This window comes from Mus caroli, unplaced genomic scaffold (genome assembly GCF_978045245.1).
Source record: "Mus caroli unplaced genomic scaffold, Mus_caroli_1 scaffold_9, whole genome shotgun sequence".
Classification (NCBI taxonomy): Eukaryota; Metazoa; Chordata; class Mammalia; order Rodentia; family Muridae; genus Mus; species Mus caroli.
In genome coordinates, this window is record NW_028227264.1 from 100220094 (window position 1) to 100245840 (window position 25747).

General features: G+C 38.2%; 3 protein-coding genes across 6 annotated transcripts in view; 2 read left to right on the forward strand and 1 right to left on the reverse strand.

The window, feature by feature from the left end:
- Cep290 (centrosomal protein 290) overlaps positions 1–7148 on the forward strand; it is an 86185-nt gene extending 79037 nt beyond the window's left edge. For both annotated transcript variants that reach the window (XM_021173991.3, XM_085843120.1), the window contains 5 exons: positions 769–910; positions 1802–1875; positions 2651–2745; positions 6001–6080; positions 6864–7148. In XM_021173991.3, the coding sequence (XP_021029650.1) occupies positions 769–910; positions 1802–1875; positions 2651–2745; positions 6001–6080; positions 6864–7091 (619 nt within the window). In that variant the 3' untranslated portion in view covers positions 7092–7148. The remainder of the gene's footprint in view (positions 1–768; positions 911–1801; positions 1876–2650; positions 2746–6000; positions 6081–6863) is intronic.
- Positions 6273–18424, reverse strand: Rlig1 (RNA 5'-phosphate and 3'-OH ligase 1). 2 transcript variants are annotated; one of them, XR_003837766.2, is made up of 8 exons: positions 18201–18424; positions 15372–15489; positions 13104–13199; positions 12299–12415; positions 11145–11342; positions 9704–9873; positions 8987–9123; positions 7497–7685 (listed from the first exon to the last, which is right to left on the reverse strand). XR_003837766.2 is itself a non-coding variant. In XM_021174885.3 (7 exons), the coding sequence occupies exons 1-7, from the start codon at positions 18288–18290 to the stop codon at positions 7497–7499; spliced, it is 978 nt and encodes a 325-aa protein (XP_021030544.1). In that variant the 5' UTR covers positions 18291–18424; the 3' UTR covers positions 6273–7496. The 2 variants fall into 2 exon arrangements, 1 of the variants encoding a protein (XP_021030544.1); XM_021174885.3 differs by lacking the exon at positions 8987–9123 and having other exon boundaries at positions 6273–7685.
- Positions 18425–20934: 2510 nt separating this feature from the next.
- Positions 20935–25747, forward strand: part of Zc3h11d (zinc finger CCCH-type containing 11D) — a 28662-nt gene continuing 23849 nt past the window's right edge. The window contains exons 1-3 of one of the 2 annotated variants that reach the window (XM_085843438.1): positions 20935–21110; positions 23684–23803; positions 24188–24308. In XM_085843438.1, coding sequence (XP_085699564.1) covers positions 23792–23803; positions 24188–24308 — 133 coding nt within the window. In that variant the 5' untranslated portion in view covers positions 20935–21110; positions 23684–23791. Of the gene's footprint in view, positions 21111–21558; positions 21596–23683; positions 23804–24187; positions 24309–25747 lie in introns of those variants that run through there. The other variant, XM_021174590.2, reaches the window with a different exon arrangement.

The following is a 25747-nucleotide window of genomic DNA, read 5'->3' on the forward strand; positions in this document are numbered from 1 at the left end:
GATATCTCTGCTCGTTAGTCCTTGTCAAGTAAGCACACTCTTCTAATCTGAGTGTAAGATCTGTCCAAGTTATTTGAAAGTGTTTACGGAATAATACCTGCCCTTCCTTATGCTGTCACTGCCAGATACTCTTCTATATCGATACCTTCCTTTTTAATTGATTCAGAAGACAGTACATAAAATTTTCCTTTAGAAATGTTTGGATACAGTAAACATTATCTTCCTGTAAGTATATGCCTGTAAAACTGTTTGGCTCAAACTTTGAAGATTTCTCGTGATTGATGTCTTTAGGCCATTTGTCATATCAGTGTTGCTCCCTACAACCCATGGCATGCACTGCTCCTCTCAGGTGAGCTCTGAACAGCTTGTGATTTCTGCAGTGCCCCTTACAGCTGTTTCCGCCTAAATACCTGCTGGGGTAGGGAAGGGTGCTGGAAGTGGGGAGAGATGTTTGTAAACTGATGGATTAGGTATTTTCTTATGCCTGAAATAAAATATCAACCTAAAAGCTTTACAGTTGCCAAATTCAGTCCCCACCACGATCTTAATCCCGATAGGATTACTTTAATTTTCTGTTTTAATTTGTACATGTTAACTAGGCTGTGTATCCCTTAACAGCATCTTTTAATGCTAAATACATAGCCAGAGGTTTGACTAGAAGTACTATTTACATTGCCTTGCATATTTTACTGTGATTTAAGTGGACTTTTAAATTAGTGAGAGGAATTTGCTTATAATGCCAGTAATACTTTTTCTTCATCTTTTTAGAGTGTATGAGACCAAGATGAAAGAGCTTGAAAGTGACATTGCCAAAAAGAATCAAAGTATCATTGACCTTAAACAGCTTGTAAGAGAAGCAACAGAGAGAGAACAGAAAGCTAAGAAATACACTGAAGACCTTGAACAACAGGCATGTAATAGTCTTTAAATGATAAAACAATGTAATATAGCTCGACAATCCCTGAATTGCCTGAAGGTGAAAAAAACAAAAAACCCTCCTACAGTGGTGACTAATGCACGGAATCATACTTGCTCCCACTCACGTGTGTATATGTGTAAGCCACAAGCTGGGCCATCACTGACTTCCTTCTCTCAGTCTCTGCATCCTCATCATTAACCATGTCAGGTGTATTTCTAAAGTACTTCCAAATCTGAGTACTGTTCACTGTGGAAGCCATTACCTCATGCTGAATGACTGCAGTAATTTCCTAATTGGTCCCTGGAATACAGCTCTTTTCATAGCCTATATCTATGGAGAAGTATCAAACATTTTGCATCTTCTACCCATGTTAATGTTGGCTTTCCCAACATTAACCCTATCAAACCTTTGAACAACTGAAACTCAGTCAAGCTTCAGAGCTTTATACCTGGTTGCTCTGTCTAGAACACTAGTCACCATTCCCAGAATCCATGTAGCTGACTTGTGAACTCCTCTTTCCTTAAATTGAGGCTCTCCAGAGACCCTATTTGAGCACCCTATGCTCCCTAGATTATTTTTCTCCCTATCCTGATGTGTTGCATCCTATCACAGTATCACTACTGTCCTCCCTCGGTAAAAACATAGGGAGTCTGTAAGAGATTCCAGTTCTTCTCTATGCTGCGTCCTCATTACCTAGGACATGCCTGGGCATGCAGCCTGTCGCTCAAGAACTGATGGCTTGAGTGCATAGACTAGAGCTCAGAACTGTGATTATTTCATGCCTCCAAAAACCCAGATCTTATACCTTATTAAAGCTCATCTCTCTAAAACACCTTATTTCCATGATGAACTTTTATCTCTAATTTTCTGTTCTTCCCAAAGATTGAGATCCTCAAAAATGTTCCTGAAGGTGCCGAGACAGAGCAAGAGCTTATACGGGAACTCCAGCTTCTTAGGTACATACATTATGTTCAACTGCTTAAAATGCTTTACCATCGTGTGTGTGTGTGTGTGTGTGTGTGTGTGTGTGTGTGTGTGTGTGCGCGCGGAAACTCATACATGCTACATGTGGGGATTGGAGGGTATGTGCATCCCACGTGCTAAGGAAGGTCAGAGGGCAACTGCAGAAGTTGGTTCTCTCCTTCCAAGAATTCCCATCAGGTCATCAGCTTCAGAGCCTGCATCCTTATCCACTCAGCCACCTGACCACTTAGTTATTTTTAGAAAAGTAGTTTATATAGCCAGACTTCTATACTTGAAGACTAGGGTTTTTCCAAGTTTATTATCATTTCATCCTGTTTCTGGAAACAGAAAGGGGGGGGGGATCCCAATCCTAGTATTTACACTAGTAAGTACTAGTGCAAATTACAGTATCCTAGTGTAACCTAGTTCAAACTTCTCTAGCAGCAGAGTTAAACCTTAGCAGTCCAGAGAAGCAAGTTATTCTATGCTTCTAGGAATTTCATTGTAAGAAAACTACTCTTGAAAATAATATCAGGACTGATAGTAAAACTTAGATTTCGTGTTGTTTGGGAATTGGCAGCATTGAAACCCTGAGAGTAAATATTTACCTCGATGACCCTATGGCACCTCTCCAGGATACAGTAACCAGCACACACCAGCAGAACCCTGAGCTGAGTAACCTTTACCGCCACGCTATAGGAATTGCTTATGTGCTTTATAGAGCTGCCCCTATTGTTTCTTTTCTAACATGCTATCATTGTATTCTAGATTAGCCAATAATCAGCTGGATAAAGAAAGGGCAGAACTAATCCATCAGATAGAAATTAACAAGGACCAAACCAGAACTGACAGTAGCACACCTGGTAATGTATTTCATAAAATTTGTTGACTCCCCCAAATTTTTGACTTAGTGCTTGCGTCTAGTGTCTCTGATCATTGATTTCATTAGTGTCAAATACCCGATAGGAGCATTCAGAGCTGTTCTAAATGTTCTGAATGTTCTGAATAGCCCCACATGCAGGCTATGAAAATATTCCCATTTATCAGACTCCTAAGTGGCCTGTTTTTCTCCTTGTAACCCATCTAGGTGTTAAAACATAATCATAATATATTACCAAGCACTGAATGTTGTTGTTTGTCTCTAGTTTCTAAGTATACTTCCTTAAGTTCCTATTAACGTTTTCTCTTAATATTAGTTTAGTAATTTAAAAAGTACTTGTATTGTTTTGTTATAAAATAAAACTTTACTTTTTATTCACTTCGATTCCTATTCAGAAGTTAGCAGTCAATTCCCTGTATAACACATAATTACATACAAACATTTTTTGTATGTGTGCTTACATACATAATAGTTTTTAACTATTTGCAAGTGTTCATCACAGTATATTTATAATCCCTCAAGTCAACTCATGGTGTTTTTGCAAAAAGGCACAGTGACAAGTTTAACTAGTTTCCTATATTCCCATCCCAGGGATAACAAGTTAGCTCTTGGAATTCAGTTTTCATATAGAGGTGACGTATCTTGGAGTACTGGGTACCTGTATAACCAGTTAGAGATTGAATCCTAGCTCTGACACTTTTAACAACCTCAGTGGCTTAAGACCACTGAACATTTTCTTTTGAAACTAAAGAATTTATAATGAGGATAAGTTGTTTGTAGACTCTAAGATGACACTTTGAGTATATATATTTATGAATATATTTTCATTTGTCCTACGATACATCTATTTGCTAATTGTTTTCTACCAAGTTTATAGGATATCACTTTTAAAAAGGGAATAGACCTTATATGTATATTGAATTTTGTGTATTTTTCCTGGATGCACACTATAATTCCACCTGCCCTTAACTTACTACAGAGACCTCTTAAGATCTGTACATTAGTCATGGTTTTAATAGTTCCATAGTATGCTAGTGAATGGATACCAGTGAGCAGTTTACCTCAGGATAGATGCTTAGCACAGTTCTAAAGCTTCTGGCATAACTACACTGTACCTCCTAACCTAATCATGCCATCCATTATCTGACAGTTGATGAAGTGTCATGTTCTACCCCACAGGATTATACCAATTTTATATTCTGAACCATTTTAAACTATTCATAGAGCTCCTGAAGAGTCCTGATGCTACGTTGTATTAATGTGTGATATGATTTGTGCCAGGCACAAGGGATTTGCAACATTTTTACTTTATTCTTAGGATATCATAGGATCAGTATTGTTGTCTTTATTTTATACTTAATAAATGATTAATAACTGTCTTAGTCAGGGTTTCTACTCCTGCACAAACATCATGACCAAGAAGCAAGTTGGGGAGGAAAGGGTTTATTCAGCTCATACTTCCATGTTGCTGTTCATCACCAAGGAAGTCAGGACTGGAACTCAAGCAGGTCAAGAAGCAGGAGCTGATGCAGAGGCCATGGAGGGATGTTACTTACTGGGTTGCTTCCCCGGGCTTGCTCAGCTTGCTTTCTTTTAGAACCCAAGACTATCAGCCCAGGGATGGCACCACCCACCATGGACCCTATACTCTTGATCACTAATTGAGAAAATGCCTTACAGTTGGATCTCATGGAGGCATTTCCTCACCTGAAGCTCCTTTCTCTATGATAACTACAGCTTGTGTCAAGTTGACACAAAACCAGCCAGTGCAATAACCTGTCCTCGAGCTCAGGACCAATGTGAAGTGGCATGGGAAGGGCAAGCATTAACTCTGAGCTAACCATGGTCGTAAGCCCTGTGCTACTGTGCTTCCTGATAACTGAAACCAGTGTTCATCGACTGGGAGGGAGCTCTTGTGTGACCGCTAGCTTGGTGTGCTCTGAACGCAGTACCAGAGATTTCCTGATGCATTAGGAGGTTCTCTAACTTGTCCAATCCCAAGCCCTTATATTGTATCTGTTGTAAGTAAAGGAAGACAAGAAGCTTACCGCATTTCAGAGAATACCTGTGTCAAAATCAATCCGTTTGGATGTTCCCAAATCAACATTTAAAGATGAGGACCATTCAGAACTTTGAAAATACGTTGTACCTATTTTCTTCATGCAATTTTTCACCAACAGTGTGCATAAGATCTCAATGACTAGGCTCAAACTAATAAATATATATATATTAATCATGTTTACTAGGGCACTCAGGTAAATAGAATCAGCCACTGTGTCCATCAACAGATGTACTGAGATAAAATGTGGTACATATATATATTATAGGAGAGTTTTATTAAGTCATAAAAATATCTGTAGGAAAATGTGACTACAGATCACCTTAATAATATAGGCCAGTCTCTCTCAGGAAGACAAATAGTTTATCTTTTCATCATCTGTAGAATTGAGATTTACATGACATGTGACATAAAAATAGAAGGGGAACATTTTTTTTCTTTTGCCTCTAAAAGGAAAATGCATTGTTGTTTGATTTGGAACCCTGCTTGTTTGTCCAGTTTCTGAGTGATAGAGGACACCCCAGAGCACTTCAATACACTTTCTGTCCTTACCGCATTTCAGAGAATAAGGATGAGGACAATTCAGAACTTTCAGAATATGTTGTACCTATTTTCTTCATGCAATGAAAACTTGCTTTCCTTAGTTCATCAAACTTGAACATTAAAACAAAACTCTTTACCTTTCAAAGACTTCATGGAGTGGCAGGACACTGTCTATTTACCTGTGTGCTGATTCGTCCTCCACAACTTCATCTGTGCCACACGTAGTCTTAGACGTTTGACGTAAAGTATATATATATATAAAAAAAAAAAAACCGTATATGCAGTAGCCAAAGCTATGTGCTGTGAAGGCATAAGTGGCCAGCTTACCATTTTAATTCTTTGCCTGTATATTTAGTACCTAACAAATTTACTGGTTGCAAGGTTTTTCTCTCAAAAATAAGAATTTCTCTCATATAAAAAAAGAATAGCCCACATTTCTGATACCTGGCAGCTACCCCTGCTTACTTGCTGAGTCATGGCCATACAGTTACATGCGAAGTCTTTCCACCATACAGTGCCAGATGATGCAGACCTTCGCTTTCATGTTTCCCGTTTATTCTGAAACAAATCCTCTATCTTTAACTAACTCACAGTAAAGAAAAACATAAGTCATAATTTTCCTGACTATTTTGGCAGATTCTGATCAACTGAAGGAAAAGATAAATGACCTGGAGACACAACTCAGAAAGTCGGAGCTAGAAAAGCAACATTTGAAGGTAATTCTTACTGGTGTCTAACTTTAGTATGCTCAGTGTTTTGTGAAAACAGCTTTGGGAAACAATTTTTATGATCACCATCTTTAAGAGTATACACCAAAATTCATGGATTTATTTCATACTTATTATTTGACTCATGACAGCTTTTTATTAAATAACTACCAACAGCAAAAAATCAGACAAACAAACAGAAAGGACTAGAGAATAAATTTATTTTTAAATTGTAACCAATGCACATCTCTTAATAGTTTTTTAAAACTATTTTCTTAATTTGTGGGTCATGGTGGGGAAAGTGTTTTCTAAGTACCTTTTGAAATTATTTTCAGGGATCTTTCCCTTAAATCATTTCTGTTCTCTCCATAAGACTCCAGAAACACAGAGGTCTGGGCAAGCCCTGGCTGCTTATCACTAGTTTGCGTAAATGCTGTAAGCATGCACTTCACCAGGTGCTTAACCTTTCCAAGTCCCAGAGTTCCCATGATCATAAATATTATATATAAAAGATAAAAAATTAGAGCATTATAAATACTGAAAACTCTTGAATGTTGTAAAAAAGCAAAGTCCCTTTTGCTTGCCTGAGAATATCTGAGGCAGTTTAAAGACTCAATCTTATAATATAATTTAGCTAAAGATGGCAGCTTCTACATTATTCACATGGTACAACGGAACCTTGAACAGTAAAATATAAAGAAAAATATGTATATTTAAGATTTTGAGTTTTTATATTTATAATTAAATCTAAAATTTCAAACCAAATACATGTATCCTGTATGTAACTTTTAGGAGGAAGTTAAAAAGCTGAAAAAAGAACTGGAAAATTTTGATCCTTCATTTTTTGAGGAAATTGAAGACCTGAAGTATAATTATAAGGAAGAAGTGAAAAAGAATATCCTATTAGAAGAGAAGCTAAAAAAACTGTCGGAACAGTTTGGATTTGAACTGCCTAGTCCTCTTGCTGCTTCTGAACACTCGGAAGATGGAGAAAGTCCTAATAGTTTCCCTATTTATTAATGTCCTCATTTAACTGTAGATTTAAAACTATTTTATGAGTGAAAAAAGTTTCAGCTGGAAATTAAGCAGTCTCTGTATTATAGAATTTACATCTCAAAATATTGTATTTTTTTTGCTTAAAAATCATATTTAGTTTTAACTTGTTAGAAAAGTATATTTTTGAAGACTTCAATAATTTATGACTATAGAGTACACAATGAGCTATGATAAATATTCCTATTTTCATAATAACTTAAATTTTCAAAAAGCATAAAGGTGAGCTTATATCAATTTTACTATTTAAAATTGATTATTTTATATTTATTTTTGTGTTAAGATAGTCAAATCCTAATGATGATTTCTATAAATACCTAGCAAACTATTCAATCTTAGAAAATCACAATAATCTCAACAATTAGTTCCATTTTATACATCAAGTATTATGTCTTTGAGTCTATCAAATTTCTGTTTATCTATTTTTGAAAATTGATTAAACAAAGACTGGTTATCAAAAGCACAGTCATAATTGTTCAGGTTCATGTTAATAATAACTGGTTTGGAATTCATGTAAGTATCTGGAAGTGGCCAGCATAAACCAAGATGGTGACGATGGACCTGTAAGGAGAAAAAAAATGATGGTATTAGCTTTAGTCTGAAAACAGCATCGTAACTTACTCGTAACTACTGCTACCTGCCAGGTACACTGTAAGGGTCTACCTTTTCTTATTTTAGTTAAGCTAAAAGTTAAGTTTAGTTATTTTAGCTGTTCTTTTGACAGTGCTGTCTGTCTTCCCCATTGGAATATGAGCTTCCTGAAGGCAGAGCAATTGTTTTGTTTACTCTGCCAATACCTGAAAAATGCCAGTAACATAATGAATATAGTCTGTTGGTGACTACAGAAAAAATAAGTGTGAGCCTAACTCTAGTGTCACCAAAGGAATGTTAGTGGCAGAATGGTAGGGTAGTCTGGGATCACAGTTGGTTAGGATGTTGCGGGTAGCTGTTTCCTCCACATGAAAACAAGCACTCTAGATGGAGCCTCTTTAAGACCCAGAAAAGTAAACAAACTTCACACGTCTCATGAAGGTCACTGTACTGGTTAGTTTTGTGTCAACTTGACACAGCTGGAGTTATCACAGAGCATGGAGCTTCAGGTGAGGAAATGCCTCCATGAGATCCAGCTGTAAGGCATTTTCTCAATTAGTGATCAAGTGGGGGGGGGGGGGGGAGGTCCCCTTGTGGTCGGTGCCATCTCTGGGCTGGTAGTCTTGGTTCTATAAGAGAGCAGGCTGAGCAAACCAGGGGAAGCAAGCCAGTAAGAAACATCCCTCCATGGCTTCTGCATCAGCTCCTGCTTTCTGACCTGCTTGAGTTCCAGTCCTGACTTCCTTTGGTGATGAACAGCAGTATGGAAGTGTAAGCCAAATAAACCCTTTCCTCCCCAACTTGCTTCTTGGTCATGATGTTTGTGCAGGATTAGAAACCCTGACTAAGACAGTCGCTAAAGCTCAACATTCCCAAAACTTTCTGCAAGGTTACAATTGCCAGAGAGAAGATTTCTTCCCACCAAAGGAGCTGGGAGCTGCCTGCACAATGTGCAGGGAGTCCCCAGGATGCTGTTTTTGTGAATCATCACTCAAGCTGGGAGGGCTTCCTACTGATGCTGCAGCCTTTGGGTCCACATTGTTCCTTGTAAGCAGCTCCCTACCCATATTCCTGTAAGTAACCCCAATAAAGTCCCTGGTTCACTACTGGGTCTGTCCTCAGTACCTTGTCTATGGGAAGTAGGCATTCGTTTATATCTACCTAGAACTAAACAGTCACACAACGACCAGACAATGTGTTTTCTCATATGATAAAGGAAAGTGGTGATGGGGAGTTAAGAAGGGGCTGTAGTGTGGCAAGTCTTATCATACCTGAACAGCTTTATGCAGGAAGTAATAAGTCAGTTGTGAAGACTGAACACAAGCAGAGTAGAAATGAAAGATGAGTGCTTTAGGGTGTAATAGGATAATTCAAGCCACTGTATACTGGCCTAAATTAAAGTGAGCACCTAGTTGGATATAAAGAACAGAGATTCAATAGATGAGACCTTTGAAGAACCAGTAACCAGATGTATGAAGGAATGGCAAGAGGACTTAGACAACGAATGCAGGCTTCTAATTTCAGTGAATAATGTGGAGATGGGAGTGCTTAAACTCAGATTTGAACATTATAAATTTCATCGACCAGTGAGAAATCAGACAAGTCCAGGGGACAGGGCACAAGGGTAAGGTAGTTCACTCTGTGTAACCTACCACTGGGCACTTCTCTGCTCAACAAATTCTCTAAGTTAGTTTAGGAAGTGCTGAGGTACGCTAGACACAGCATGTCTCAGAGATCGACTGTGCCACCTGAGTTCCCAGGAGGGACTGACTGTTACCACTAACTCAGAAGCTCATCTGACATAGACAGTGCCTGGCTGAACATCGTCATCAGTCTGACACGTCCCATAAACTTGACTCTTTTAGCCTGATGGCATACGAAATGGGGTTAATATACTAACTGCATGCCAGAAATAATACAACCTGGACAGAGAAACTGAGTACCACACCTTTAAGAACAAACTTAAGTTGTTTCTTTCTTGTCATTACCTTAATTAAACAGCCGTCACCGCAATGCCACACAATCCCTTCAATTTGACCCTCTCTGCAGTCTTCAAACCAGGACAGCAGGTCATTGTGTTTCAGTGTGGGCAGATTTCTGACCTGGAATGCTCCGTGTGGTGTGAGAAAATGTAACGGGGATTTCTTGCTTCCCAGCCCTAAATGGTAAAAATTTCAAAAACAAAACCAGAAACCAAAAAACATTTTCAGTCACCTTCTTTTTAGAAAGAGAAAATGTATCTTGCCAAGTGCATAAACGTCTAAGCATTTAGGAATAATGTTAACAAAAAGTTAGATTCTCTGTAGAGTGCAGTAAGTCCTTTCCTCACTCAAGTGTGGTACTTCTTCCATAAACTCTAAATTCACTTTCATGTACTCTCTACACTGAGTGTCGGGGCACCGACCTGTGGACCAAGTCCAGACAGGCATCCATGGTAAGTAGTTTCACTGGACGATGCAGCCTTATCAATTCATAGAAGTACTGCTGATAGTCCATCTCAAAGCTATGGAGGCCAATAAAGCTTCAAAGATTGGCTATCAAACATTGTTTACATAAAAAAATCATGATAGCATGTGTTATATCATTAGCTATACTCTGCTTTTATTCCACGTTTACCTAATGTCGTCTTTGATTCTATAAGCTTAATACCCATCACCCAGACATACTTAAATTTTTGTCTGCATACCTGTTTTTGTGGAGTACAGGTGTGTGCATGTTTGCAGCCTGCATTATGGAGACAGTAGATCAGTACTGGGTATCTTCTATTGCTTTCTCCGTATATTTTGAAAAAAGGGTGTCTTGATGTACCTGAGGCTCAATGACTAGGCTATACTGGATACACTGCAAGGCCCAGAGAACCTCTTATGTATACCTTGCTGGCTCCTGGACTATAGGCATGCAATGCTGTACCCAGCTTTTAACATGGATGTGAGGGATCCAAACTCTTATGGACTGGGCCACTTCCCGCTAACTTCACTCTGCTTTTGCTCTCTCTAGAACTGTTATTAGAGCTTTAGTGTCTTTATTCTATTTTATGACTCTTCTTTCAACTCTGTACTCCAGAATGCCACTGACTGACTCAATTAATTATGGCATGCATTCTGATGCTGAATACAGTATGTTGCCAATTCGTACTCTTGCCTCTATTTATTAATGACCTGACGGGACAGCACCTTTTCACCCAGCTACATCTCAGTGATTCCTTTTCATGCACAGTTGATAAAGCTATCATGGGGAAGGAGAATGGGATAAAATCAACCTTTTGCATTAATAAACTCAAATGATTAGCCATATATAAATTTTCCCATGAACATAAGATTTGCAGAGACAGATGTGCTCCTAGCAAATGGACACAAATGTGTTAGTTAGCTCTTCAGTATGCTTAACTTGACTTTAGGACTTCTCTTTATAAGAAATGCCTTCGCTTACCATAGGGGTTTCCATTGATATTTGTTCCTATCAGCTCCAGAGTTTGCTCTAAAAGCTCTGACAGGGGAACAGCACTAATTTCCAAAACTCCGGGATCATCAGGATGGTGCCTTAGTACCAGGGCAATTCCAAACTCGTAATTCACTACCGAAGAGTGCCAGCAATATTGCTTGCTGCCCTTCTCTACTGGTACCCAACCTGGTAAAGAAGAAATTATTATCACACTGGTTCTTTTAAAAGATACAGCAGACTTGGTTTTGGGGGTTTTTTTTCGTTATAAACATTACTTCTTTTCTAGATTCCCTTATCACAAGGACATTGATAATCAGTGAGGAAGTTAACAGGTTTACTATTTTTGTTATAATCATAAAGTGTTCATTTGTGTATCCTGTTGGGTATTAACATAAATTAAACATATTCTTCAAAAAAACTCATCTTGGTTCAGGAGCAACTGAACACTATACTGAGACAGCATTAAACTCTTTTCTTCTTTTAAAAAAGCTTTAGCATCTTTTTTAACTGCCTAGTATTGTCAAAACTTTTTTCATTTTTTGTTTGTTTGTTTGTTTTTTTCCCGAGACAGGGTTTCTCTGTGTAGCTCTGGCTGTCCTGGAACTCACTCTGTAGATCATGCTGGCCTTGAACTCAGAAATCCACCTGCCTCTGCCTCCCTTATTTCTGAGATTAAAGGCACACACCACCACCGCCCAGCAACTTTTTTCATTTAATAAAGTGAGTTTCTCTCTAGTGTCCAAGACAACAAATAGATACAGCAAGTGTTTCAGTTTAGACCACTGTTCCAGTCACACTCGACAGTTTACTAATTTCCTGTTTGTTACTTTTATTGATAGAATAAGGTCCCTCAATACAGGAAACTTGCTACAAATAAACAAGTCCCTCTAAGCAACATCTGATAAAGTATGTTCATCCTTAAGAAAGATTCAAACCTAAAGGGATATCCCCTCCTATTTTTTCCCCTCCTATTTTTTTAATATAAACTGTTTAGACTTTTCAATAAACTTGATTCAGAAAATTTTGCACTATGAATATAAATAAACTGAAGAGCTAGATTAAAACAAATTCCTGATTGGACCTTTTTTGTTTATTTCTTTCACTTAAACACAAAACACACTTGGAAGGAGGTTACATGATACCAGGAATGTGTCCATTTTCATCAGGTACTGGCTTCCCGTTTTGTTTTTCTATTTCCTTTGCTGGTATCCAGCACTCTGGGACAGGCTTGAAGTCTTCCTCAGTGTTCCAGTGAAACTCTGTAAGACATGAAATACAAAGCTGACATACAAACTGGAAGTAACAAAGCCATCACTCTTCAGATGTGCCAAGTCCTCTGTTATCACTGCCATGTAACTACATTCCAAAGTAGGGGACTAACTATAAATACTCAACTTTCAGTACACTACCGCGTATGCACACCACCGTCTAAAGTGCCAATATTCTGTGAGGATTTATGAGTTTTAATGTGCTCACTACTTAGTACTTTATAAGATCTATACGAATCAGAATAGATAAGTAATGAATGTGTATAATACAGTGCAATAATAATCAGTGCAATAATAAAAAAATCTTCATATTTATAACGACTTAGAAAAATATTTTTATCATGAAAATATATCTCAGACAATACTGTATGTTTAAACAGCATAGATTGTTTTCCAATATTTATGTGTGTGCGTGTGTGTCTGCCAGATTGCCTCTGTCTGTCAGAGCACTGTTAATTTTTTATTCCTAAAAGTGATTATTTTATGTATAAGTAAATATATATGTATATATGTATGTATGTATGTGTGTATATATATCTATAATGACTATATATATGATATATAAAATTATTTTTCCCAAAGATGGAAATTCAAGATGGATATACCCAGAAGAACTATAGCCACAAACCACAAATTGCAACCATTTAAATCTGAAAAGTTTAAACAACAACCCACTAACCTTTTGCACTTTCTTTTGAATGTAGAAATTTTTTAAATCTCTTGTCAGCCTGCTTGTTAGGTTTTCTATCTAGTCGAGCCCAAAGGTATGGCTGACCTGAAAATGGAGAAATAAAAGGAAAAGTCAAAAGAAAACAAAGTTTGTCTTGAAAGACATTTCAAAATTCAAACAAAGAAAACTAAAGGTTTTGTTGTTTATATTTTTGTTTGTTTTTTTTTTCTGTAAGAAAAACAACGGTCCTTGAAAGACAAGAGAAACAGAGTCTCCGGTGTGCAGCGGAGGCCTCATCCCAGTGTGAGAGAGGATGCTCGTCCTTTGTTAAAGAGGATGACAAGAATTCACAACCCTTTGATCAGAATGCTCCCTGGTCCCTTCCTAAAGGAGAGCGAGCATAGCCAGGCGATTGTACTGACACATGCCCTGAACATTACCCTGCAGTGTGGGCTTAATTCAAGGTCAAGATGTTACACACACTGGTTTTGTAATCTGGGTGTAACAGTTTGAGGGCACTGTGCCAATATTGCTAACAGTGAGACGTTTGAATTGCGCCGGGCTTCCCTGAGACTTCTGCATAGCTTGCTGGTGCCACTGCTTAGGTAGCTGGAAGATCTGTAGGCAACAAGTAAAACCAGAAAATTCCACAACTAAGACTCGACTTCAAGTTCCTAATCCCAGCAGTGGTTCCCACGCTGAGAAAAATGTGTCCTGCGGGACAAAAGCAGGATAAGAGACAGACTTGCCGTGGCATCTCCAGACTGCTGCTCTGCTCTGAGATAGACTTACTTCTGATATCCTTATTTGATTTTGTATTTATTCATCTGTCATCTGCGTCCTGTGAGCATTCTTGAGCAGGAAAGCTCCAACAGTAATTTCACCCATCATGCGCATCACACATGAATAAGAGCCCAATAGAGCTTACGCAAATATATAAATCAGTTTCATAAAAATTGTTAATTACAATCCTATTACTAGTCACCCACATACATAATATAAAGAACTAGATTAAAACTATAGTTTCTGGTTGAATAAACCTTTTGTGCTTTTCACTGGTAAATATAAAAAGTGTGCTTCATACATTATCATTAGTATGGCTACTATCACCAATAAGAACAGTCACAGAAAATTGGAATATCTAGAAGCAAGAACGTCTAGTGTGACCATTATGGAAAATGAGTAACGGGTACTGAGATTTTCTAAATTAATATTAACATAGGATCCAGTAATCCTATGTGAAGGCAGTACTTCAGGAGACGAATCTAGCGCTGTTTGTTTCATTTTTCACAATGGCAATCCGCATGCCCATCAGTGAATGAAGTGAACAAAATGTGCTATGTATACAATAAGCAATCTTAAAATTATACATGATCTGACATATGACTTATTCCAATAGGGTAAAACACTGTACTAAGCTAAGAGAGTAAGCCAGCCACCAAGAGGCCATTCACATGTGTTACCTACAGTCAAATTAAGAGACAAAGTTTGCGCTAAGAGGCTGAGGGTTGGGCTCTGTGGAGAGGGGAGGTGGATGAGGGAGTTCCCAGCAAGCAGTTGAAGTTCTGGAAGATGAAGTATTCTGCAGGTGAGTAGTGGTGATGGTAAGATCATGTGAATGTCCTTAATGCCAGTGCGACACACCATTTCAAAGTACAGTTCTGATGGTAAATCTTTCTGTGTATCTTATCACAGTAGAAAAAAGTTTTAAGGTGCATTTCAGAACATTCCTTGACACCAAAGACTATATCTAGCTCATCTGCCTATTTTTGTCCTCGGAACTGAGAGTTAATCTCCCCATCGTTTAGTAATTACAAATAATGGCTTTCCCTAAATATCATCACTGTGAACTTTCTAGAGTATGTCCCTGATCAGAGACCTGGCCAGTGGGAATGAAAGCACTGGACACTGCACTGGGATACTGCCGTGACAAGCTTCCGAGGTAGACAAAGCCAGGTTCCATTACTGTGCGGCCATTCATTACCTGACATTACTGAACCCGGCTGAGACTTAGTTTCGTCATTATTGATATAGAAAGGCTTATTATGCAAATGAGGGACCATGTAACACCTATCTGTCGGGCTACCTGGCCTTTCATGGTAACAAGTTAATGGTAGCCACATGTCTTTTCTTTCCCCAAGAAAAGGAAACAAATCCACTGATTTATTTTACTCACTACGACAGTTAGGTTTTCAAGAGTTAAGAGTCAATACCCACCTCAGATGGTGCAGAATTTATACAACAGTACTTTGCGTAAACATGCCAGTTGGATTTTACCTTTGTAGTTAGTAACATAGCAGCATGTTCCATCCACTTTTTCTGTTGCAACCGCATTATACACGTCTGCATCTAACGCCTTTTCACTTAGAGTTTCAGTTGCCAAAACTTTAAAGGGCTTAAAAGAAGAGAGAGAAAAACGGGTGTAAGATCCACAGCCTCTGCCTTCACACATAGGCTCCCCTGAACTCTGCCTAGTTTCATCAGGTCTAAAGGTCTGTCTTCTTTCCATTCTGTAAGAAAGGTTGAAGTAATTTATAAAGTTTCCTGAATTATTTGCTTTTTTGTTTTTAGTTTTTGGTTTTGTTTTGTTTTGTTTTTGTTTTAATTCTTTTTAGGCCTGTGTCAATGTGCAGCCCAGACTGCCCTGTTTACTGACCTGTTTGCTTTAGGCTCTAGTTCTGGGACTCCCTTCCTGTTCTACCACATCAGCTCACCTACCCTTTTTTTAAAAATGTGATCACAGTAAAATTCGACTTCTACACAGACTGCATGCTTCTTACCCACCACAGTGAAGCCAGGAAACATGCCTTACTCTGTGTTGCATCCTCAGCACAGGTTCAAGGTGCACAATCCTATTCTTTGTGACTATGCATTATCTACAATAAACACTATTCTTGACACTGGGAATACAGAGACGGATAAAGAAGTGCTCAGCTTTAGTGGGCTACAACACCGAGAAGTACCAAAGAGGAAAAGGGATAGGAGAACGGCTCAGGGAGTCCTCTGTGGAGAAACATTTGATCAGGTGTGATAAGATCAGGTGTGGAAGAAAAGGCCCACAGTCAGGACATTCTCGCATCTGTAGAATGCAAGTCGGTACATGTGTTTGGGTGTGTTTAGAACAAAGTACAGGTAAAGTTAGATCTCATGCTTGCTTAATTCCAGAGGCTGTTCTGGTTCAACCTGTGTATTTACTAGTCATGATTCCCCACACTCCAAGATTAAGTCTTGGAGTATTAATATAATGAGATATTTACAAAATTTATTTTTTCAAATCCCACTTGGCTCTCAGTTGTAGTGGGGGTCTAGCAGAGATGGCCTCTGTCTCAGGCCATATTTTCAGAAAATGATAAAAAGATGGCTCCTACTTTACATTTTTAAGACTTTCTTGCAAAGCTGAAATCCACATGCTTACCATAGAAACATGTTAAAACATGTAAAAGTAAGAACAAGATGTATGAGCTCATCGTAGAGATATGTATCACTAAGAACTCCTGGGATAATTCTAGTCTTCCTTTCAATGTTCCCCCGAAACAAAACAAAACCAGCAAGCAGTTCCTAAAATTGACAATTTCTTTAAAAAGCCAAAGTCAAAATGCTTCATGAATACACTCTTTTCATAACTGATCTCCTCAACAACATGATCAAACATCACATTTCTCTTCTCTTAGCATGTCATCTCTGGTCAGCTGTGATGATCTTACATATCTGCATAAGACCTTCAAGTCACAGATTTTTAAAAGCATCTTACAGGACAGAGATGGAGCTCAACGGAGAAGCGTTTGTCATCTAGCATGTACAAGACTCAGGCTCATCCTGAGCTGCTAACCTGTGGGTCTCCCCAGTCTCTTGGATCATAGACCAGTATGGTCCACAAGTGAACAGAGATGGCAGAGGTCATAGTGGGTGCCAAGGGGGTTTGGAAGCCCTGTGAATATGTACTGTGAATACCCACACGGCGACCAACTATCAGGAGGCATATTACTTTGGGTGATTCGAGGCTTATGTTTTGAGTGTCTGAGGGTGGGATGGGCAAAAAGGTCGTTCATTGGCTGAGGGTTTAGGGTACCAAAATGCCACATTAGGGAAGAAGCATTTAAGGAATCTCAAGTGGGGTTCTTTCCGTTAGAAAGAGAAAGATCCTGTGAGCTAATTGAGGCTGCAGGCTATGTGAGGGCTTAGAATTCCCCCAGACAAGGTCAGAGAAGAAGCCCCGCTAATGAAGGGAGTCTCCCATATTGCCCCAGCCCAGAGTTTATCTGTTCATCTGTGTTAAGAGTCAGGCTAAAGGTGATGGGAGAGTGATAGAGCACCAAAATGGAAGAGGTAGTGAGGGGCGTGGGGGGGGGGGCGGGGGCGAGCCGGAGATTTGGAGACTGCAGGGAGCTTGTGAAGTTTGTTGAAGGGGAGAGGGGACAACCTAAATTATTATGAAAATGACACGAGGAAACCTCTTTGTATGCTAATTACAAAAAATAAGAAAATAATAAAAAGACCAGAGGGCCAAAGGTTCAGCGGTAATGTTGAAAAGTCACTTCAGATGCACATGCAGATCCTGAGTGAGAAGTTAAGAACTCTGCTACATATCAAAGAACCATACTGATACAAGCTCTCTATATATTCATTCTCTTACTTTCACTAAAGGCTCACTATGTGTAAAACACGTAGCAATACGACTAGTACACCTTAGGATGAGAACTCAAATTAAGCAAGAAATTACATGAGGTCTGATTTGCGTGACCTAGTTAGGCTAGCTGTCAGCAATGCCATAAGGTGCCTAGCACACACAGGTAAACAATGCCTTCTCTTCAGACTTTTGACAGTAGTTCCATGTTAGACTACCATGATATCTCATTACTCCAGTGCTGTCAAGGGAAGATGACGACGTAGGTTTTCAAATCTGCCAGAACACGTTTGGATCACCTGATCGGGGAGGATACAATTTAAAAAGGACTCTCCCACACTCCTTACAACTAAGAAGATACAAGAAGCTGGAGGTCAGGGGAAATGGGAACTTCACTCAGACATCCCGGGTAAAACGTGCAGGGCTCCGGGGCAGCAGCGCAGCACTGGAGGAGCCGCCCAGCAGCACACGCCGCCGGGTACCTGATGCTCTCGCTTGGCTGAAGGCTCAGCTTTCACCTCCGTCACAAACACACACGGCATCTTCCGCTGCACCGAGCCCAGGCGCTTCATGTTGCCCACGCGCAACCTGACTCCACTGCGCTGGGCCCCGGGCGTAGGTAGTCTGCAGCAACAAGCAAGAATCCAAACACCAGCCAGAAGATCCTAACTGCACCATCAAGGTCCTCTCCGGAGAGAGGCGGGGACTCACTACCGGAAGCGACCGCCTAGTCGCGGTGCATTCTGGGAATTGTAGTGCGACCGTGAGGCTACAGAGCATGCGCCTCCACATGCGTGATTCCCCTATGTTTTGAAGTCCAATTAAAAATAAAAATAAAAGAACCGTTACCCCATGTTGTATTCTTGGCCACTACTTAGTATCTATAATGTTTTCGGGAATTAATGTTAAGTTATAAGTAATAAACCACTTTAGGATGCATTTTTAGCACGTTTCTAATGAAACCCTCTTACCTGCTTATTTTCTATCAAATGTAAGGGATTGGAAACCCAGAGAAGTTTAGAAAATACTTTCAGACATTCCCTAATGTTCTGACAGAAAAACTGACTTCCCAGGAAAAATAAACAAATCTTACAATGAACAAAACTGAATTTGTTTGAATTAATCACCACACAGTGTACAATTTGTTTCTTGATAACCTTTCCAATGAGAGTAAAATTTAAACAAGTTCAAAAACATAGAAATAACAAAAAACTCTGTCAAGTTTTTCTTGGGGATCCAACAAAAGACTTGAAACAGCTTCATTTGACTTACTGTCTAAAAGGACATTACAAGGAAATAATAAAATTGATGCTTGAATAAAAAATATATTCTAGTAGTAGACCTATCTGATTAAAACCTGAAATCACAGGAAGATTTTTGCCCTTACTATCTTAGGTAATTGAAGAAGCCAATTTATGTTTCCACTATTGTTTTATAATTCCAATTAATATTTTTATAAATGTTTAATCAGCAGGTATCCTACTGCCTACAGTTTTACTTAGTTCTTGAAAAAAAAAATCAAATAACCTTGTCTCACTTGGAAGGATGTATATGTCAAGGGACTCTCAAAGAATAAAATGTTCTTAAAAACAAGTTTACAGTTTTGTGATTACTGACTCGGGAGGGAGGGAGGGAAAAATACCTAAACACACACAATTTTACACAAAACAAAGGGGTTGGTGTAGGGAGAGAGGACCGACAAGTTTCTGGCTGGGCTGTATTGAAACTAGAAACGTTTTAGCCTTTTAAAGTCAAGTGTTGGTACCTTCTTGGAGGCTCTAGAGGAATCCTAAGCAACAGCCGGTCTTGTGGGCTTTCAGACAATTAAATGACCTTTTAAAGCTCTCAACTGTCATTTCCCAAACTGCCACAGAATATTCTAGATCCAACATTCTGCCATTTCTTAGAAAAGATAATCTTCCAAAAACATTCCACTTGCTCTAAGTCTCTCTCTGGAAGGACCAACAGCTATATTTTGGTTTCTTAAATGCCTGGAGAAGGGTTTCCAACAGGAACAGGAGAGTCCACAGCAAGAAAGCATCACAGGATCAGGTTATAGATGTAAACTGTGCTTCTAGTCTAATGGATGCCAGCCTTTAGCTTCGCCTGATTCCCATACAGAGCTGGGAGCCCCACTCCACCCCTGCCTTTAGAGGGGTGCTACAGAATAAATTGAAAAAGACTCTTTTTTTTTTCTTCTTCTTCTTCTCTGATGTGTTATTAATCTAGCACACACCAAGAAGAAACTCCATGTGAGTCTATCCTGACCGGCACAAGACAGAATTTCTGAGTCTGTTTTCGAAGACAAATTTCCTATCACTTTTCATTACAGGGAGTCAAAAAAAAAAAAAAAAAAAAAAAAAAAGTCCTCTCAAGTAGAATCGTAGCTTTCTGTAGACGACTAAAATGAAATCTGCAACAGGACGTGGGGTGAGAGTGGGAAATAAAAAGAAGTGATAGGAAAAGGAACGAACCTAAAAGAGGAAAAGGAAGGGGTTGGGGTATTCTAGGATTAACAAAAGTTACACAATGAAGGAATATTTTTAAATTTTATTATTTATTTATTTATTTATTTATTTATTTATTTATTTATTTATTTGGGGGGCTGATTTTGCCATGCAGCTGTCAAGAGGTATCAGCACCTTTCAGATCTTTTCCTGTGTGAAATCACTTAACTAGGTTTGAAAACCAGACTGGAACGCCATCTAGTGAAACTCCGCCCTTCTTCAGGGAACTCATCTGGAGGAGACCGGATGAGCCCCTCTTCTTAGAGCTGTTTCTCCCACTTGCCTGTTAAGGTGGGCACTTTGCTGTTGCAGAGCTGAAGAGAAAAAGGGCTAACCGAAGGGCAAGGCTTATGTTTACGTATTTATCAACATTTTCAAGGGCGGTGCCGAATCTTCATCTGCCCCTTTACTTTTAACACTGCCTCCATCCTGTTATAAGCAAACCATCTTTTTCTAAATTTAGTGTTATTTCCAAGATTAATACTCTATACTATGGATTCAAAAAAATTCATGACAATTTACCATTTTACTTAAAGTGGAAATCAGTGTTTGTCTTGATTCGTTGAGATTTCAATCCAAAGTTTGAAGTATTTCAAAACATGCTTTGATCCAGTGTGTTCAGTTGTCTCCAGTCAAATTCTAGGTGCCCTGTGATGAATAGTCCTCACTTATACTAGATTCTGATTCCCATAGGAAAGGTGCTAGCATGAAGATTTTCAAAACTGCTCATTAAAATGTCTTGGTCTGGGAATCAGAGGACTTCCCATGGTTTTCAACAAATTCTACAAATTTTCGAGCACTCTGGAAATACAGCATTTGCTATTGGATGACACGAATTCTCTTTTCAGGATGGATGAAAATGTAATAAAGCCACTGGATGAATAGGTACTCCTACTTATTTTAATGAATAGTACTGTGTTAAAATCTGAATGTGATATTTCCTAAGTCAGTGTATAGCAGCAGGTATATAAGTAATCAATTGTATCATAATTAATCAATTGTATCTATTTTCTTGTACTGTGTGTGTGTGTAGCAGAGTTATCTTACTTCTACTTCCAAACCACATATAGAAATAACAACTTACTTATAAAATACTTACCCAATTTAATTTTGAAAACATGAAGTTATTTTTCTTTAATCAGAACACTGGAAGATAAAACACAGTATAATAGCTACAAGTAATGCTTAATATATTTGATATATATTGGATAGGGAAAAATAATCCACTTAGGTGGAGTAGCCTACAGTTGCATATGAGGTCACTTATGATGAGCACACAATGGATTATGTAATAGTGAGGAAAATTCTGGAAGTTTGAGTTTGTGTGATTACTAGTAACCACTTTCAACATTTCTGCAAAGCTAGAGAAGGTATCTTCTAATTTAAATTTGTTTAAGAATTATCTATTGTGTAATATACTGTCAACAGGAGGTCAGTTTTAAAGGAATACTACTCATAGCCTCAAAGGCTGTGGAAAAGAACAAGTTTTCCCCCCTTACACACTGATAGTTCTTATATTTGCGTTCCTGCAATTTGTACATATTTATAAAAAAAAATCATTGGATTAGCAGCAAGAGATTGAAAATGGCAGAAGTTGGGAATGACTGCTATTTCTTTGTTAATTCCACATGCATAAAGGTAAATATTGTACAACTTACAGTCCACATGCTTAAGCTTTTTAATTGAATGAAGGGAGAGACAGCAATAAAAAGATACCTTAACTCTTATGGAAAAGCCTATGTATTTTTCATATCCTGAATTTATGTGAGGAAATTTGGGTTAATTTAAAACTATGATATGTTGATTATATATGTCAATTTTATGTTGGTTTTCATATAACATTTTTGCATATATTATTCATTTCAAATTCCTTAAAATGGTTTTTATATTATAGCATATTATTTTGGTGAATGTATTTCAGTCATACATAATCCAATAGTTGAATTCAGGTTACTATCCACCGTGTAGTATCTGTTTTCTTATTTGAAATTAATAAACCTTTATTGCATTTTTTCTGTCAGAAGTCTAAATAATAGAAAGTAACTAAATACCATGTAAAGGGGAATAGAGTGTAACATAAACAAATCAACCAAGTGGCAAAATGAATTGGGATTAATGAGTCTTTAACAAAAACTGAATAAATGTGGGAACTCGCTTGTTGCTCGTGTCCCAAGTGAACCTAAAGTAAATCAAAATACGAAGAACACTAGAAGCTCTGTCTGGTTAAGCATCTTTCAGCTCTGCTTGACATCTGTAGCCCAACTCATTGGTCATGAGAACTCAACCCAAGTTTGTCATGTTACCTTTCCAAAGAGGTCTTAGATGACACACTTTATTTCAGAATGGCACAGAGTTTTGTCTCTCTTTTTCTCCCAAATGATTGATGAACAATAGCCTCTAAGAATGATAGATAGATAGATAGATAGATAGATAGATAGATAGATAGATAGATGTGAGATGAGATGAGATGAGATGAGATGAGATGAGATGAGATGAGATGAGATGAAATGATGAGATAGAATCTAGAAACCATTTTACCTTACATTCCACAGGTTATCACGGCATCCTGTGATAGTATACAATTTTATTTTTAAAAGTGTAAAAATGAACAGAAGATGAGTGGTTGTTGACAAATAGTGAAACCATGGTGATAAATCCCCATTTGTATGAATCCAAACTCAGAGCTCTTTATTCCATGCTTGAAGAGTCCATCTTTGAAGGGAGAAGAAGGTGAAGAAGGAAGTAGAAAGAAGGCATAGCTTATATGTCAAAGACATATGTAATGTATGTCTTTGTAATGGAATGTAATGGAATGTCACTATTATCTACAAGACAGAGGCTTACAGTTCATCCAACTCTGGATTTATACACCAAAGAATGTATAATTAAAGAACAAACAAACAAGTAATAGTAGACCATTGACACAATCCACATCCACTTTCATTGGTACATAAAAATACCTGTGTAAATATAGTCAACTGTCTTAATAAGTCACAAACATAAGACATGTATTTTATGTGTGATATAATTACTTCAAATTTCACAGCATCACACAATCAACACAGCTTGCAGAATCTCCACAGACTGTGCATCTTAGTGGTTGGTAGAGACTGTCTTCACATGCAGGATGTGGCTCGTACTTAGATAGTTGTCAAGATTTCCACAGAAAGAAAAATGAACTTTCCCTGTTATTGTATCAGGGTTGTCTCTATTCTTACATCTTTGCTCATAATGAATTCTGTGGGCTGACAGGAAGGGCAGTATTTTGAGAGTAACTTGTGTACCTTTCCTTAGCAGTTTTTCACTAAGGAGAGAAAAAGTTGCTACAATTTAGTTTTTACAGGTGTGTATTGATTGTATGTTTTCATGATTCCAATTTTGCGGACTTAATTGGTTAACATTTTGTGATTAAACACTAACATTAATATATTGTGTCTTGTGCACTATTTGTTTCCTAGGGTTCCCAGTGCCGATTCCGACACTGTGAAGAAGCCCTTGGCAGTGACACTGTGTGCTCATTATGGAGAGAGAGAAAATGTTTAGACCCACTTTGCAGATTTAGACACATGGAAATGCAGGTAAAATGACTGATCATTTTCTTTAAAGCAACCTTCCTTCCTCCATCATTGAATGGAATTTAAGCAAAAGAGGGAAGTAGTTCTTCCTCCCTCAAAAATTTTAAGTGTTTTTCACTTTGCTCAACCTAAACATGTAGGGAGAGAGAGAGAGAGAGAGAGAGAGAGAGAGAGAGAGAGAGAGAGAGAGAGAGAGGAGAGAGAGAGAGGAAAGAGAGGAGAGAGAGAGAGAGACTGTTTTATTTTTTTAAATAGCAAAGCTTAGAGGTGGCAAAATGTAGGAAGCATGATGACCTTAAGTCAGAAATGAAGGCTCTTCTTGTCACGTGACATCAGTGTGCATTTATTGAATACCTAAATTATTTTCCCCCACCTTTCTTTTCCTAGCAAAACTGCAGCATTTCATGCTTCTGGGAAACCCAACCTCTGGGTTGTGTGAAGATCAGTTGTATCTTTTACCACAGCAAACCCCGAAATATCAATGGATTGTTTTTGCCACCAAGTAGCAGTGAGTATATCTGTAATAACTGGACATATACATTATTAATACTGTGATCTTGGAGTAGCCACCTAGGATGACACATTTGCATGCAAGACTGTAAGACTTTGAGAAGTTCAGGAATCTATCATAGGTGTAGAGAGCAAAGACATGCTCTGGGGTAGGTGTCCCAGTTCTAGCAGAGCAGCTATCTGCTGTGATACCAAAATGCTCCTCCAAGGTGAGACTTAGAATAGATTCTTCACATAACACAAAAGACCTCATATTTAATGGAGCCTTGTTGGAGGAACTTCTGTGTTATGCTCACCATATTTCTCTGATGGAATAGTCCTAGATTTGAGCAGAATATGATATTAGTCCTTTAGGAATTGAAAGATTAGTTTCATATTACCTCAATAAGTGGGTTGTTAAAACTTACTCCCTTTTATTATATACTTTGGGAAATGTTTGACCTCATAATACACATCATACATGCAATACTTTTATTATTTTTCTCTTCTTCATGAGACTGTAAGCATCTGGAGATAGGGACCACAATTTCCTTAAAATATTTAAAGGGAGAGAGAAAGAAAGAGAGAGAGAGAGAGGTAAGTAGGTAGGTAGCTAGATGATAGATAGATAGATAGATAGATAGATAGATAGATAGATAGATAGATAGATAGATACATACATAGATACATAGATACATAGATACATAGATACATAGATACATAGATACATAGATACATAGATACATAGATACATAGATACATAGATACATAGATTTAGATAGATAATATGCAGTTGATTGGTTGCTTAGACATATGAATTAAAAGTTAAACTAAGCAGTAACTTACTGGAAGTCCTGAAGGTATGTAATTTGTTAGCTTTGTCTTTTTAGTTTACAAATAGTCTGACTCTTACCCAGTGGGAAACATTCTCAGTACGTTATTTTATCTGGTTGTTCAAATCTGGTGATTTCATTAACTCCTTTAAGACTAGCAGGAAACAAAACTCAGAGCAGAGCTGGATGTGATGCCCGTGTAAATGGCAATCATTGGTCACCCCACTGTTAAAATAAGCTCTCGACTAAGTGCTATAGTGTTGTTGGATGGACTATTTTTGTGTGTTGTAAATAGAATTGACCTTTCTGAAAGTCTCAACTTTTCCAACAGGAGTTATGGCTGAGCCTGACTCTTGGAGTAAGCCTCCCTTCAATAGGGTCATATCTATATTCCATGGACTGGGTTTGACCCTGTTCCCTAAGCATTTTAGCTCACAATAAGGAGATACTAAAGGGATGTGAAGAGTGATGATGCCCAGTGCCCTTGAATCTTCCTGGATCTTGGAGAGAGAGCAGAGAGTTCCTCACACTCATGACACTCTTCATCCAGCATAGGCTCAACGCATGCACTTGCATGTTTTATATTCTGAATAGAGCTAATTTCATTCTGGCTCATTCTGGTTTT

Coding starts and splice junctions, on each gene's coding strand:
- Rlig1 (XM_021174885.3), bottom strand. CDS start 18,290: ATGAAGCGCCTGGGCTCGGTGCAGCGGAAGATGCCGTGTGTGTTTGTG. Junction 12,416..13,103: donor TTCAAAAGAAAGTGCAAAAG/GTTAGTGGGTTG, acceptor CATGTCTTACAG/AGTTTCACTGGAACACTGAG. Junction 11,343..12,298: donor TGAAAATGGACACATTCCTG/GTATCATGTAAC, acceptor CTTCTTTACCAG/GTTGGGTACCAGTAGAGAAG.